Raw genomic sequence first — 16652 nt, 5'->3', positions numbered from 1 at the left:
GTTTGCGCTCATAATTGTGTGGGATTTTGCATATTATGCAAATGATCTCAAAATCTGAGTGGGTGCAGCTTATGGGTTCTTGAGGCATTTTTGTAGACTGGAAGACTAGTAATGACTGGAAAAAATAATTTTGTTTGTGTGACATACAGTGTAGGAGTTATGGACTGGAATGTGTTTGAGTGCACTGTAGCACCACCTATAGTTCGGGCTTGCATCTTGTGCCTGAGTAGCGGGAGGGACTACTACCTACTGACAAATTTTAATGTCTGTAGGAGTTATGGTTTGGTCTGCACAATTCATTTTAAGGGACAAAAAGAATAAGAAGAATAAGACAAATCCTAACAAACACAAAAGCTAAATAATGAACTATGCTAGTCTAAAAATATAGAGGATTGCACCCACCCACTTACCTAATGTGTCTAATCAGTACGTGCAACCTATGTGATGTATGATGTTGGAGCAAACACTATCCTGCTCTCAATTCAAGCAGACAACCTAGTGAAAAATCTATCAAATACATGGCTATTTACACAGCTGAAAAGATGAAAACCACTATCCAAAACCAGAATCCTAAGCCAAAATTAAGTCATGCAAGAACTTTATAGTTAAAGTATAAACTATAAAGTTCTCTTCAGGGGCATTGCAATGTTGCTTATCAAGGAGAGGTCCTACCCTCACATTATGAGTGGGTATATCTTAACTGGCCAAACACAAATTACGATTGTTGGAGTGCAAGACTGAAGTCCCAGTCAGAAACACCACCTGTGTGCACCAATCACCAATACTTTGATCCAAAAGACTGCAAATACCTGGTTACAGCATAAGAGGATGGCTGCTTTTACTACCACCTGGGTTAACAACACACCCCTCAAACCTCAAGTTTCAGCTGGGAACACAATACTCCAAATATGCTAAAACAGTCAGCATTCTCATTACAAAACTATAAAAACTACGGTAACCTGCCCCAATACCAACCACCCATGGCACATGCTTATACACAGTCACACACACACACACACACACACACATACATACATACGGACATACATACATATCTATACACACACTCACACATTGTTTTGCATTAGACTAGTGCTGAAGTCAAACCTCACACAAATAAACTATGCACTCCTGTTGCAGTCTTGCACATTATCCTACTTGTTGCTAGAGTACTGTACTAAACCAGCACTGTACTCTGAACTGTTCTGGCTGCTACCAGTGACTGCTATGTTCAGGGTAGCATGTCACTGATTGCTATGCACAACTCGCTTTACATATGCCCAGTACTGTGTACTGTACTAAATAATTGCACTGTCTACTCATTTTCTATTTGTCCCATCCTGTATTTATTATTGTTTATTTAATGTTTATTTAATGACATTTTTGCACTATATTGGAGTGTTTGCACTTGTGTAGCATGTTGTCTATTGCACTGTTGTTTTTGTGTTGCACTATGGTCCTGGAGGAACATTGTCTCGTTTTTGTTGTGTACTTGTATATAGCTAAAATGACAATAAAACCTCTTTGAACTTTGAACTTTGAACTTGAACTTGAACCACAAGAAGGGTGTAGAAGTGCCCTGTTGAGGTGCTAAAGAAAGGTGTAAAAGTGCCCTGTTGAGGTGCTCTGCTACAGATCTTCATGTTTGCTGTCCAGGATGGATATAAGAAAGTGTTTTGGAGGTAAAAGAGAGATTAGGAGACCTGTTTATGACTTGTATTAGTTTTGACATTTGATTCAGTTAACAACTTTGCTTTCCGTTTTTGACTCTGAGCCTACTTTGCCCCTATAACTACGACAGCTGTTGTACATTTGTATATAGTGTACACATGATAAAAAGGAGAGGAGGCCAATTGAGTGATAATCAGTATACTGAAGAAGTATGTAGCTTCTAGCTACCAAGCCTGGGACATCAATTTGCCTCGTACTCATGACCCTCCAAGTGACACCACATGACTGAAAAGTCATTTAGTGACACTACTGATCTCCTGTCTCAACTGTGCTGAACTACAACATATTCTTGCATGTCCAGTTTATTCTTGTCATGGGACACTCCCGCCCACGAGTCATGTGGTACGGCCTACCGCATGCAGGGGGGTTCACCTTGTTTGTGGCCACGCTTTTTGTGATTGGGTGCACCTGCATGGGGTTTCATGTCGTGGCTATTTAAATCTCCGCTAGAGTGTGTATGGTGTTGGTCTTTGTTAGTCTGCTGTTATATGTTAAACATGTATGTAGTTATTGTTAAGTGTTATTGTGTAGTGTGTTTTGTTAACTATGGAAGTCATGTCTTTTGTTAATGTTGTGTATAAGTGCCACCAGTGTTGTTCGCGGCTTTTGTTAATAAATGTTTCATTTTATTGAGGGAGTCTGTGCATCCTGCTCCACGCCCATTGGCAATCGGGCCAGCAGATTCGTTACAGAATAACCAACCACCACAGGACGCCAGCTCCCGCGGCAAAGAACGGACTTCCTAGCGGGAGGTGCGTGGGCACCCCCTGCACTGCCGCCTGGATCCCAGGAGATTGAGCAGAGGACCGCGACTGGTATCCAGGTCCACTCCGGAGGTGGAGGGGAACACCCCCAGGAATTTCTTGGGGGAAGCCTACAGCCATCGAGCCTGGGACCGATGTGCCCCATATCAACCTGAAAGAGGGCGGTTGTGTGGAGCCAGCGGGATCCCCGGAGGGCAGAGCTGTAGCCAGAGTCCCTTCCTGTCAGTGGACTCGCCAGCAAGACTGGAGGGGTCTGCCCAAAGCCTCAGAGGCAAATCACCAATGGGATGCTCCTAAAGCGGCAAGAATAAGGAGGATTGTTCAGGGGAGGAACACATCTGGAACTGGATGTGTACCCCCGCGTGTCCGTTGAGGCTGGGGACACGTTTACAGCACCTGCACTGACTGCAGGCACTGCAGCACTGTGCCAAAAGTATTTGTGTGAAGGCGCTTTTGTTTGTGTATGTGTGCACTTTTTTGTCTTTTGGCGCTTCACTGCATGGAGTAAGCAACAGACTGACCCAAGAGAGGCAGACACTCTGCCTTTCTCCATATTTTGTGAGATAGACAAATTACCCTCCCTTTGCACCTACTCTACCTGCCAGGTGAGGGTAGCATAGCAATGGCATACACCACAGATCAGTATATGATTGACCTACACAAACACCTCATAGCCACATTTGCCTTTGCTCAACACCACATGGAAAAGAATGCTGAAGGATGAAAGGCCTTTTATGACCAAAAGGTGTTCCATGACGAGCTCTAAGTGGGGGATAATGTGTTGCATTACATGTTTGTCCAACCCACTGGGAGATCCCAGCAATGCACAGGGAAACTGACTTGAAAGTTTATTTCCTATACACGATCACTGATAAGGTCTCTCCTGTCATGCATCAGATTGCGGTCACTCAGGTAAAAAGGGTAGTTAACTCTCAAGTGGCTCCACCGTAACCAAAATCAAACCAGATGTTAGTTCTCTTTGGCTCTACCTACATATGTCAGCTGTCCTTTGCATATCCACCACAGAATAAGTGCATCAAAAGCACTTATTGTTTCTTGTATAAAGTGAATTAATTGCTGGTCTTTAATATGTCACACAACATATACATTTTCAGTATTGTTTTGTGAAGGTAAAAGTGTGTTATAATAACAATAAAATGAAATACTGATAGAATGATTGGTGTTTTTACTATTTTTACTTCTATATTTGACATACTCCACATTTTCATAGCCTTATTATAACATTTTTACACTGCATTCTTAATGCATTTTATAAAGTGATAATATTGGTAAACAGTCCCAGTTTCTCTTGTGGCCCCTTGTGGGAAAATGAACACACCTGTCTACACATGGTCCAAAGTTACAATTGAACAATATCAATCTTGATACATGAAAAAGAACTGCACAGTTGCCCAAGTATTATTTTAGTAATAAACAGTGAGATAACTCATGATATAACTTATAAATAGCCTGGCAGCAGTGGAGATCACATTTTATTGTAGTTAAGAACTAAGAAAGAAAAAAAGTAAATCTTTATTTGCGACAGCAACTACAATGCAATGTATAATACTGAACAATCTAAAGTATACTATGCTCTTAAAATACTGCCCAAGGCAGACATAAATCAATCACATATACTCTCAAACATACAAACACGCATGCACACACAAACAGCCTGATGATTTTGAAACAACTGTTTACCACCAAATCACAGTGAAAGCCTGATTAGTATTACAAGAACTGTTGTTTTTCTACAACACTGTTGGACGTTTGACATAAATCTGTTTGAATCCCCGCCTTACTGGCCAACCACACCCTATATAGTTTGTAGTTTTAGCCATTCCACAGGGTCCCCAAGCAGTGACCTTTTATTCCCTACATACTGATCACATGTTGTGGGTCAAGGGCACTGCAGTTGATTAAAGTTCCTTCACTGACCTGCAAGTCATTACACAGACCACAATGTGTGTGTGATTTTGTTTGTTTGTTGCTCTAGACAGCTTGGTAATCAGATCCTAATGTAGTTAGCAAACTTCTGAACTGGATGTATATAACATCGACCCTGTGTTTTTCATATAAACAAATACCAGGATGTAGAATAAGTAATATTATGTAAATAGGTCAAAGTTAACAGGGTAGATTTATGAACAGCGACTGATTATTTATTAAGTATGATACTAAGATAATTGCTTGCAGAGCCAATAGGTGCCAGAGGCAAAGGAATGTATAAATAAGTAGTAGAAGAACTGTAGCCTAAACGCTTATAAATACGCGTTAATTATCTTACCTCCTTGTTGCCAAATTGGCAGAAAACGGTCCACACATATTTGAGACTTCTCCACAACAGTATGATGAAGAGACCTCCAAAGAAAGTGATCAAAGATGCGGCGAGAAACGCCCACCACATGCGCTGCCCGCTTTCGTCGCACAGAATATCTGGCGAGTAGAGTATGAGGATTTCCATTTCGCTTTTTGGTTTATGACCGCTTTTTATACTTCCTTTTCCCATCTTTCTCGGCAAGAGGTCACCGGTGTCGGGCCACAAGTTGCCTTCCTCGGAAGGCAACACGCTGGATCTTTTAGATGACATACTAGCGCGCCCAAAGCGGTTATCCAGTTTTGTTGCCTCGGCCACCACTCTCCTCCGGACGCGTGCCGACCCGAATACCTTTGCGATAAATGAATAGACTGTAACCTGTAATCTGTAATGATGACTATGCCTAAGAAGGAAATCCTCGAAAGCGATTAGATTTCTCTCCAAACACTTGTACTAGATCGATAACTTATTCAAAGCGTTTCATATTCTTCATCGTAAAATAAACTTTGATTTTTTTTTTAGCATAGAGAATTGATGTTAGCTCTCATTATTGGTTGTCAAGTAGCGACCCAGCAGTGTTTTTCCTGGCTATTCCTTGTTTTTAACCGATGAGCTGATGTAGTCTCCGTTCTCTGACAGACTGATTCTCCACGGTCATCTGCTCTTTTTATTCGATTACGTGGCGTTTGTTTAAATAGACCAAAGCATGAGAGTGACAGGTTGACGGGTTCTCTCTCTCTCTCTCTCTCTCTCTCTCTCTCTCTCTCTCTCTCTCTCTCTCTCTCTCTCTCGTTATGATAATTGTCCTCTATTCAAAAGGAAACAGTTTGATAAAACATAAAACGAAAGACTACTGCAATGATGTGATGATCTGATGTGACATTTGGTTCCAGGCTTTTTATGAGGCACGCCATTAATACTTTTATCTAAACTGGCATGTCAAGACTAATATGGAAAAAGGAGTCACAGTATTACTGAAAGCCAAACAAGTAAATAATTGGCTCAAATCAAAGGCATTTCATTTCATTTACGGCATGAAATATAGGATTTTGCAAGTTTTTACGCCATATTTGACTATGCTTACGCTATGCATAGCGTATGATTTACCCTGTAATTGCCATCAAACACGCTGTATTTTTCAGGATTTAAATATTATCTTAAAACGGCATAAATCATTTAAATGGCATGAAACTGTGTAACGTCCGTCCAAGGACATTAAAACCACCGTTTTATAATGAGGTAATAAGCTCCATTTGCTGGTTAGTGACGTTTGAAATGTATTCAGCCAATCACTGACAAACAAGGCCAGATAGACCAATTCATTAGAGACCCTATAGGCTGAAAAACCAGGGATCACATTAATTTATGTGACGAGTGTGGTCATTGATGTGTATCCCTTAAATTCACACGTTTGGTGAAATGTGTGTCATTTCTTTGGGTGTTTGCAAAATAAATGACACATTTATGCATTACTATTTAGTTTTTGTTAAGCGTTAGTGAATACTGCAGATATGTACTCCAAAATAGAAAGACCAAGTGTTTTATGTGGTATAGGTATTTGGCTAGGTTTCCAAAGATTCCAAAGGTTTCACTGATGCTACTTGCTGGAATGTAACTGTCTTAACTATGGACTAATGGTAAAAATGTCAATGATTATAAGGTTATTGATTATTCTACTATTAGGTGGGAATGTAAAGTTAGACCATCTGTTGTCCATGACAAATTAACATGCACAGGGTAATCATGGACTGGGACTGGAACTGGAAGCTGGATGAATGTGGAAAATGACAATAACATGAAATTAACTGATATTAGTTCATAATGTGTGATAGCAAAAGGATTGGTGACTTTTATTAAGAATGTCAGGCTAGATAGCTAGTATCAACCAGCAGGTGTGTTCAAGTTAGTAACTAATGGTAGTGCAGATTATTACCGATATTAGGTAGGCCTGTTACTGTAATACAGTAAACATCCAGTCACGTTCTACATAGAGATCATTTTTATATTGCTGATAGAGTGGCTAAGTGATTATTTTTGTTAGCACTTTCCAAAAAAAAGATGCAGTAAATGTAATGAGTATGATGTAATGCTTGATTATGTAGTGGTAAAACATACAGTGTCACAATTTCAATGGATATGGAAGATATATGTATTTGTTTTATTTTGTGATTGTTTCTGATTCTGTTATCATATCCAATCAAATTTTACCATTGGATAGAGGCCAGTTAAGATGCAAAAATGAACAATCATTCTAATGTGATGGCAATATTCCATAGGTTTCTAATCATTTAGGAAGCTATAAAAAGTAGGAAACATTCAATGATAAACAGTGCTGTAGATGACTCCTTAACAACTCAGAAAGCTGCACAGCATAGTGAATTATTTTGTAATATGATTAATATACAGGATGCCTCAAATTTGAACAGCATGGACCAAATCTCACTGATCAAATAGTTATTAATTTTGTTATTGCATATAATAAGATATTACTATAAACAGAAGCATGTAAGGTATTATTTAATGATCAATGATTAATCAATTATTTTTGTTGCCAAAATACTTTACATTGTGAATAAACCACATTTAGTGTCTATAGCATTTCAGTTTACATTGTATTAGTTATTACTCAATCACAATTGTTAATACAACAAGAGTGTCCAAACATTTGACTGTTACTGTATGTATTTATATAAACCTGTATGCATTAAATATAAAACCAACAAATAAATCCAGTACTGTAACAGTATGCTCCCCTTCCCACACATCACATGGTACGGCATGACACGTGCTGGTGGAGTCATCTTTGTTGACTGTGCTTACTATGACAGCCTCCTTGTATATAACCTTGGCCCTTGTTGTCATTATGATTCATCATATCTGCACCTTGTTTCACATATCAATTATGTATGTATTTAAACCCCTGTGTTATTAGAGTGAGTGGTCGGTCATTGTTCATGTTCAGGTTGGTGTTGGTGCTCATGGTTCACCACTTGTGCTCCTTGTTCCTGAGCTTGCTCGTGTTTATGTTTCTGTAGTTGTTAGTTGTTTATTGTTCACTTCATGTTTCACTAGTAAATTGTTTGATTACCATCAACATTTATTGTTTATCCATGTAACATCTCATGTTAATAAATGTTCGTCAATGAGAATGGCTTCTGCATTCTGTTCTGCTGCATCCTGTGGCCGCTGCACCCTGCAGCACTTGGGCCATCACAGAATGACCGACCACCACAGGATGTTGATACTTTCAATTCAAGGACTGCACATGGGGGTGCAATCATGGTTCCAGATGGCATGGAGCAGGCTTGCGTCAAGAGGACACATGTTACTCAGGTGCCAGAGGATGTTCCCGTAGCCATGAATAGCCTGGAGGGCTCCCTGTTCCTGTCGCCCCATGCTGTTGCCCAGATCCCTGGATGTTGGGGAGAGGACCTCGACAAGAGCTGTCAGACACACCAAAAGAGGAGGAGGAGCACAAACCCTCTGGAATTTCTTATATGAATGGCATTTTTCATTAAAGTTTTTGTGTTTGTTCTTATTTTTAGCTGCCTTAGTCTAAGTCTTTGTCCTCATACATATAACTAAAATTTCTGCAGTTTCTGTGTAAATTGGAAACAATGTAAATGAACCTTGAATGGTCATGGTGAAGAGTGGATCATATCACTGCAGCAGATCTGCTAATGAACAACTGAATACTACCAAGAAGTTCACTGCTGTTGCAACTATTTGCAGTTTGAAGACACTTTTAAGGAAAAAGACACAGACTCACTTTAAAACACAAAACACCCTGGTTTATTCTCAGAAAACCCAAACTTCAATCATGTACATAATATTTGCAAACAAATTGTACATGAAAAATTATAATTGTATCTAATGATTAAAAACAACTAAGCAACCTCTCTATTGCAGTTTTAATATAGTCTTTTCACACAACAAACAAAATAGTTTTTTGGGGGGTGGACTACATTTTTAATCCAGCTGTTAAAATGTATTTATTTATTTATATACTCGTAAAACTAATTTATTTGACTGGTGGGTGAACCTAATGTAATGTACACATGGGGGGAAAAAACACGATGAAGCAGTCAAAATGACATGTATTGCCAGGTAAAATTATACTTAACCATACGGATTTTCTCAGCCAGGTTGTTGATCACTTTGCACTTCTTTTATTTTCGAAAACGTATGCTGTAGCTGTATGGAATGATCGCAACGGCTGACCTGTTAACTGAGTGTTTAGTGGGTGCCACTTCCAAGATAAAATGTTAGGCAAAGACAGCTGATTTCAGAACAGCCTATACTGACACTGGAAATTAAACAAAGTGGTGCAGTATACTGCATAGTCAACAGCTTTATTAAAAGTGAAATTAATGTTTCAAATATAATGTGGAAGGCACAGACAATAAACTATATGAGGTCTATGATTAAAGCTTCACATATGCTACTTAACAGGACATAAAATGTTAGCTTTTTAATCAATAAGCAATCATTTAAATACAGTGGTTATGGATAATTAATTGATCTTTAAACAATATTTATTCAAGCTGCTTTGAACATTTGAGTGTAAGCAAATTACCAAAAGAAACGACATTTATCAAGAAATACAGATTAAAGATGTAATTTAAAATGAATGAAATCAGACATATCATGGAAGATCCTGAAGCTGTAAAAGAACTCTGCCAAACCACATTTATGTCATCAATGATTGAGCTGTAATTGTGGTCACTAATTCCTGGACAGATGAGATGATTTTCATATAGTTCACTCATGAAGAACATCCAAACTCATCTCACTCATCTCACTCATCTCAACTCATGTCTACCTGGAGGTTCTGACCAAACAAAGACCTATACATGCCCACTCTGCAATACGTGGCATCAAATTCATGCCAGTCAGCCCAGAGAGCTCAATCATTAAGGGTAATGAATATAAATAATTTTATGTAAAGCATTTTATGATTTAGAAACTAAAGTTTTAAATAAAAATATATTGAAAATGATAAATTAGGATTATTTTTGCTGTTGATAATAAGTCTAAAAAACAAGTGGTTTATATTCTGTTAAGAAGTACATCACAGATGCAAGTCAGCATTCATGGTTACTGACTTTAGTTCCTCCGAGTAGAATTATGTTTATTTTATATTTTATTCTATTCTATTACATTTAAGGCCAAGTTCTCTGATTACCTTTTCCCCCATTCTGAGATCTCCCAGCTCTCACCTGTTTTTGCATTTATCTCTGTTCTCTTAAATTAAGACATTCTGGCCCCTTAGCCATAGTTTACACATAAAACTCAAACTGGTCTAGTGAAGTGAAGTGCTATGATTGTCTGCTCTCATCTACAGTGTGACTACAAATATATGATAAATTAAACATTTTTAATATATTCATATACTAACCCTGTTCAAATACCACTATGTTATTTACTGCGTGGGCAAAATGTAGCTAAAATAAAACATGTAAATATGTTTGTTGACTGCTATGATCCACTTACATTTGGCATATCATAGTCAAAGTTGCCTGATAGATGCATCTGGACTGTGCCAGCAAGGCACATGATTTACCCCCAGCTCCCTTCTTCTTTCTCTCTGATTGGAGGGATAGGAGTGGTTGTAGGTTTGCACTGCATGGCCAGACTGTTTGTGTGAGCGGTGTGTTGGTTTGGTGGGTCTGATTGGTGTTTTTCTTGAGAGACAATTCTCTGCTTCATCTGTGTACCGAGTCTTTTCTGCAAAGTGATGCACAATGGAGAGAAAAAAGAACCCCCAAGAGCAGTGTGTATTAGCCTTATGTAGCTCCTTTTTGAACTTTGGTTTGCAAATAAACTTTACTGCAGAATCACAACAGAACATTCAAATGCTTATTTTTGCTATTATTTCTGCCACATACTCTTTTTCTGGGTCTTTGAAAATTTTCCAGTATAGTTATTTTGCATAGGTTTCTTGTCAAGACATTTTAGATAACAAGAGAAGAAAACAACAAAAACAAAACACCCAGTGCATTTCTGTAAGCAACTCCTCTCGCCAGCACACAATCTCACCTGAAGTCAGCCCATTGTTTAAACAAGACTATAAATAAAAGCCTCTCATCATACTTGTAAGCTAAAGAGAAAACAATGCATCTCAGCTGCTTGTTACAGTAGAAATAAAAGTTTTCAAACTCTAACCCGGTGTGTCCCTAATACAAGGGCAAAGCCAAAAGTAGGAAAAGCACTCAAACTCACATTCACTAGTGTATTTTTGATGCAACCACTAACACCAAAAAGCAACAGCTTTTGGGCAGAAAGCGAAGGGTTAACAGAATCATGACATTTGGCTGGCACTGCATGCTGTGGTTATCAGTTTTCCACTCCTAACCACTGGTGTTAGGAGACACTGGGGCAGGGCAGGACTTTCATGCGTGGGAGTGATCATACCTGTTTCCACTCTGCTTATCCTGGTTGCACTTTAGAAAAAAGGCAAATTGTTATTGTAATCTTATGTACAGTGTCTTCACTCATACAAACAGCTTCACGCTAATTTGAAACTTCTTTCCATTATTCCCAGGGTGTTGGAAATTAGCTAAGCAGATTGGTCAGGTGTTAAACAGCAGAGAAAACACTGATATGTACAACATATGGGTATTACAGAACACATGGGTATTCCAGGACAAGGGCTGGAACAACACTCATGCATATCTATTGAACAAGAAAGCATTAGCCATCTGGGGCCTAGAGGGTTTTTTGTTGTTGTTGTTTTTTTTTGCTGTTTTAATCATTATAACGTTATGTTTATAGTATATATATATATATATATATATATATATATATATATATATATATATATATATATATATATATATATATTTTATACTAATTACTTAATTATCCTAGTTAGATCACAAAGGATTAAATTATTAAGTCACAGTCATGGGATCCTGGTTTAATGCATTAATTAAAGGAGATGTAAATGTTTCAAAAGGAGGTCTTTAAATATTGTAATAAAGAAGATACCAGAATATAATGATTAAAGATCATTAGTCACTTTTTAAAGAATCATAGTTCTTTAGCAACCCCACTATTCAATATGCTATTTATACACTGATTATATATTATTTTCTAGTATGAAACACTGAAATGCAATGACAAAACTTAAGAAAAAAATAAAAGGAAAATTTGGGGGAAAAAAAACTGGAATCACAGTAATTTCTATTTTAAATTGTGTTAGTTCAGATAAAATGTCAATGAAGGAAAAAAGATACCACTTTTAAATTTAATATAACCTGTTGTCATAGATAAAATTGCATTGAGGCTAAAAGAATAGGTAAGATGACACTTTCAAAAGGACATGTACGGTGTGGATGGCCCTGTACAGACCAAGTTTCACATCCAATCATGTTCTTGAAGGAGATTCTATAACATTTTGACTTCACCTGCAAATGGCACATGCAAAATAGCTGTAGCAGAACACATGTGTGTGTGCATACACACATGCACGTGCACACCTCACACAGATAACCATTCAGCACCACATAAGAGGCATCACACACACAGAGACAGAGAGAGAGAAGGAAAGTGAAAGAAAAGCAGAATGAGAGAGGAACAGAAAAAAGAGTGTGAGTGAGGAAAAAAGCATGTGTGTATGTGCGAGTGTGTGTGTGTCTGTGTGTGTTTGTGTGTGTATGTGTGTTTGTAAGACAGAGAGAGCCAAGGAGAATGGGTGCAGTGAGCACATACTTCTGCATGTCCTACGAGTTCTTTTTGTTCGAGGAGTGGGACAGCGTGGTGTACGACTGGCCCCCAGTAGAGTCAAACTGCATCAGGCAGAAGACCTTGTCTGTAGGTATCAGCTCTAATTCATAAGGAGGGTTGGTGATTACAAACCTATGACACAGGAGAAAGACAGAGAGAATGAGGCAGACTGTGTGTGTGTGTGCGCGTGTGTGCGTGTGTATGTTTGTGTGTGTGTGTGTGTGTGTGTGTGTGTGTGTGTGTGTGTGTGTTAATCTGTAAAGAACACACATCAGACACCTTAGAACTCATCTTATAGTTCAGTAGCACATACTCTTACACTTCCTGAGCATTATAGGAAAATGAGGAAATAAGAATCATCATTATGACAAAAGGTTATGATAAAAGATGTGAAAATCATTATTCATATAAGAGTCATATGTTGAACATTGTATTGGAAACAGCTCAGAGAAGAACCATTTACCTTCTGTGCTGCTCTTACATGGAACCATGATCAAAAGTGCTCAGACCTTAAGACATTTTTATATTGAGACTGAAAACCAATCTATTTGATCTAGATTTTAAGCAAGCTTAAGACTCTGGTTTTAGCTCTCTGGGCCAACACAGCACTGTAATCTTTATCTTTGATCGCCTAGCTTTTACTTAATGTTATGCACTTTTTTTGTTTGTTTGTTTTTTGTTTTTTTGTTTATTTAACTTCAATTGAACTTTATATTTTTAATTACCTTTTGCTTTTCTATTTAAATTAAGTATCTTTGGGGTGATGTGAACAGGGTAATGCCAACACTGTTGCCAAAACAGTGATGTGAACAGTGTGATACAATCACTATGGTGTGAACACTGTAATGCAAACTGTAGTGGGAACAGTGTGATACGACCACTATGGTGTGAAAACGCTAATGCAAACAATGATGCAAACAGTGTGTTGTGATGTATTTGAACACTGTAATGTTTTTAAGAAATGGCACCCAGTGCTCTTGCATGAGCAGTATGTGTGCAAATGTTACAAAGATCTTAACCAACATGTGCATAATGTGTAAACATGTGACATGCATGTGCAGCTGCAGGTGACTCACCGCTTCGTACACTCAGTCTCAGTGGTCCGGGGCATGTCCAGTAGTCGGTATATTCCAAAACACAGCATGTTGTACATTTTTATTGCCTTGCAGAATAAGTCACCATATAAACCTCCTTCCTGTAAATAAAACACTGAACATGTTACTAAGAATAAAAATGTATCTGTATCTGTTTTCTTTATATGCAACTTTGTAAGTGTGAGAACTAATACTGTCTCCTGTACACACATACTGCTACTGTGTAACTTCCTCATTTAGAATCTACAGCAAGCCTGTTCTGCCTGCCACAAACTATCTCTGACCTTTATAATAACAAATGCCATTCTGTTTTGGGTAGAAGAGCTATTTTCTTTAATGTTGATTCCAAGAGTATGTATCACAGTTGCTGCCTATTATTGCTATATGGACCCCTGTTCTTCCTCTTTATTGTCACATACATACTCAAGATGCGTCTCATTGCTGCTCAGAGGCTCTCTTCAGGTGCACAAACTGGACGCATCTAACAATAACCTTAACAACTCTGGGGTGCTGGGCTTATATGATCAGATAGACGTGGGTAGTCTTTCCTTACTTCGTTTTTGCTGTAACCTCTATTCTGGTAATCCCAGTCGTATAGGTATTTGTTGGAATTCTATTCCCGTGTCTTTTGTACCGGTATTTGACGTACGTTCGGCGTGTACGCGCATGCTCTGTTTTGTTATTTGACGTACTTTCTGCGCGTATGCGCATCCTCTGCCGGCTTTTTGGACAGAGTCCGAATTGTGTTTTGTTATTTGACGTACACTGGACGTGTGTACGCATCCACTGTCAGCTTTTGGGACACAATCCCAAATGCCCTTTTTGTTTTAGAAACGAGACCTAGCGATCGACGGCCAGTCTCTTTTAAAATATTTTTGATTGGATGACCAAAATTAAATCGTGGACTAGTGTCCTCTTTGCGTTGTCATTACGGGTGGAACTATTCCAAAACCTAACCCTCTGGAAACTTCCGGGTCATGGATGGACATATGCAGTTATGGCTATTATGTCACAACATGGGTTTTATACTACGCCATATGTAAACTATATAGTAGGCTGTACTGAAGGAAATGTAATTTTTTTTGGCAGAGCGTTATGCTGCTGGCCGCTCCTTGTACTTTGGACGGACAAGGTGAAGTATATGCAATCAGCATTAGCAATTTGGACTAAAATTAATATAGAATAAGACAAGTTCACAAAACCAAAGAAATTAAATAACAGAAAAACCATAACGCAGTGACTAGATCAATGTCGCCATGTTAAACACACACATCTACGTAGGGGACAAAAAAATAATTAAACTCTTTATGACCACCGTGAACAAGCTCCCCAAACAGGTTGCTGTCGTTAAATGTCATGTCGCCAAACTATGTGAAGGCTCGTTAAAAGACACTTGGACTTGGAATTTGGACTTGGTGGTTCTTCAAGTGTGCACTGGTAGTTCAGGGGCTAAGGTAATTGAACTGTAATTTTGGAAGGTTGCTAGTTCAAACCCCACCACCACCAAGTTGCTACTGTTGTGCCCCTGAGCAAGGCCCTTAACTCTCAATTGCTCAAGTTGTATTTAGTTATAATTTTAAGTTGCTTTGGATAAAAGCATCAGCTAAATGCCATAAATATAAACTATTCATGACTTGGATGCCTTCCTTAGGAAAAAGGATAGAACAGCAGTGCCCGCAACCCCTAGTAAGGACTCAGGCCTGTCAAATAACAAAAAGCAAACTCAGAATAATGTGATGGGAGCGAATGTCATTACTGTAATAAGAAAGGGCATCAAAAAAAGTAGCATTTGTATAGGCATGAAAAATAAAATTAGGGTTCCACTCAATAGTATTCAACGGCAGAACCACAGTAATGCCACACTATCAGCTCCTTGGAAATACGCTGTGGCTGCAGCTGCTATTTTGATACAGACATTTTTGCACAATTTGACACTACATACTAGCCATTAAATGCATCTGCTACACAACGCATGAGAGCTCAGAGGCATATGAAAACATTTTGACATGCACTAGTAATTTGACCATCAATCCCTCCTCTGTGCAGGCCTCCATCGCGTTCCTGTTGCATCAAATGTTGTCTCAGCAATGACACCAGAGAAATATAACTGTTCTTCAACAATCCTTGCACAATCATGCTGTAGGCATGAATTAGCATCCACTCTCTTGGAGCACAGATGAAGTCTGTTAGGAATATCTGTCAGTGAGGTCTGTTTGCCATCCATTTTAAGACAGTAATTAGTACTGGTAACCAAAGTATTCTGTCAAAAGCAGTACTTCAGTATAGTGCTTATGAGTCACTTAACCACAGTTACAGGTGTGTGGATGCAGGCCATGACCGTGACTGTAGGGTCATTGTTCCAAAGCCTATTTCTTTTAGCAAATGTCCTAATGGAATTACAGCAGGAAATATCAAAGAACATTTACACCGATGGGAAATTATTACGTGGTAGTGTGTGATGGTTAAATAGGAAGATTTGTGCTGAGGCCCTCTCTGCCTCCCTCTGTTGGTCTCTCTCCCTGTCTCTAAATTCAATTGTCATTTCAACATTGCTTTATTGACATGAATGCAACAAGTTACATTATTGCCAAAACAAATTAATATAAAAAAGGGAAAATAGGTGTCAAAAGAACAAGTACATTAGCTACAAACTAAATATTTAACAGCCATTAATCAAAAATACTGACTGTAGAAAAAAAATACTGGTTAGGCTGTGACAAGATACTATGATCCTTGCTGCATCTATAATCAGCCAGTCTTCTCTCCAAATATACAGGGCAGTTTTTTCTTTATTTTGTTTTTATAGAATACCTTTCTATTTTATTCATATTTGAGATACTCAAATATAAGACACTTTGAGAGCTTGAATTAGGATGTGCACCTCTGTGTCCATCACTGCAAGGTGACAAAGGGAGTACAGCCTGTTCTCTCTGGGAAGCCAGCTCTGTCTATTAAGGCCTGGTTGAATAACCAGGCTGTGCTCACTGTGTCTGTATATTGATAATGCTTTTACTTTGT

At 38.5% G+C, this 16652-nt stretch overlaps 2 protein-coding genes across 2 annotated transcripts in view; both read right to left on the bottom strand.

Moving 5' to 3' along the window:
- Positions 1–4971, bottom strand: part of LOC113576347 (calcium-activated potassium channel subunit alpha-1-like) — a 53987-nt gene extending 49016 nt beyond the window's left edge. Inside the window, exon 1 of the mRNA XM_035533553.1 lies at positions 4783–4971. Within this exon, the coding sequence (XP_035389446.1) occupies positions 4783–4959 (177 nt within the window). The 5' untranslated portion in view covers positions 4960–4971. The remainder of the gene's footprint in view (positions 1–4782) is intronic.
- Positions 4972–8603: 3632 nt separating this feature from the next.
- The window catches only part of LOC113576346 (calcium-activated potassium channel subunit alpha-1-like), an 87052-nt gene continuing 79003 nt past the window's right edge, over positions 8604–16652 (bottom strand). Inside the window, exons 29-32 of the mRNA XM_035533370.1 lie at positions 13617–13735; positions 12526–12672; positions 11227–11255; positions 8604–10539 (exon numbers count right to left, since the gene is read on the bottom strand). Of these exons, the coding sequence (XP_035389263.1) occupies positions 12537–12672; positions 13617–13735 (255 nt within the window). The 3' untranslated portion in view covers positions 8604–10539; positions 11227–11255; positions 12526–12536. The remainder of the gene's footprint in view (positions 10540–11226; positions 11256–12525; positions 12673–13616; positions 13736–16652) is intronic.

This window comes from Electrophorus electricus, chromosome 14, assembly GCF_013358815.1.
Source record: "Electrophorus electricus isolate fEleEle1 chromosome 14, fEleEle1.pri, whole genome shotgun sequence".
NCBI classification, from domain to species: Eukaryota; Metazoa; Chordata; class Actinopteri; order Gymnotiformes; family Gymnotidae; genus Electrophorus; species Electrophorus electricus.
This window is presented reverse-complemented; position numbering and strand designations above follow the sequence as displayed.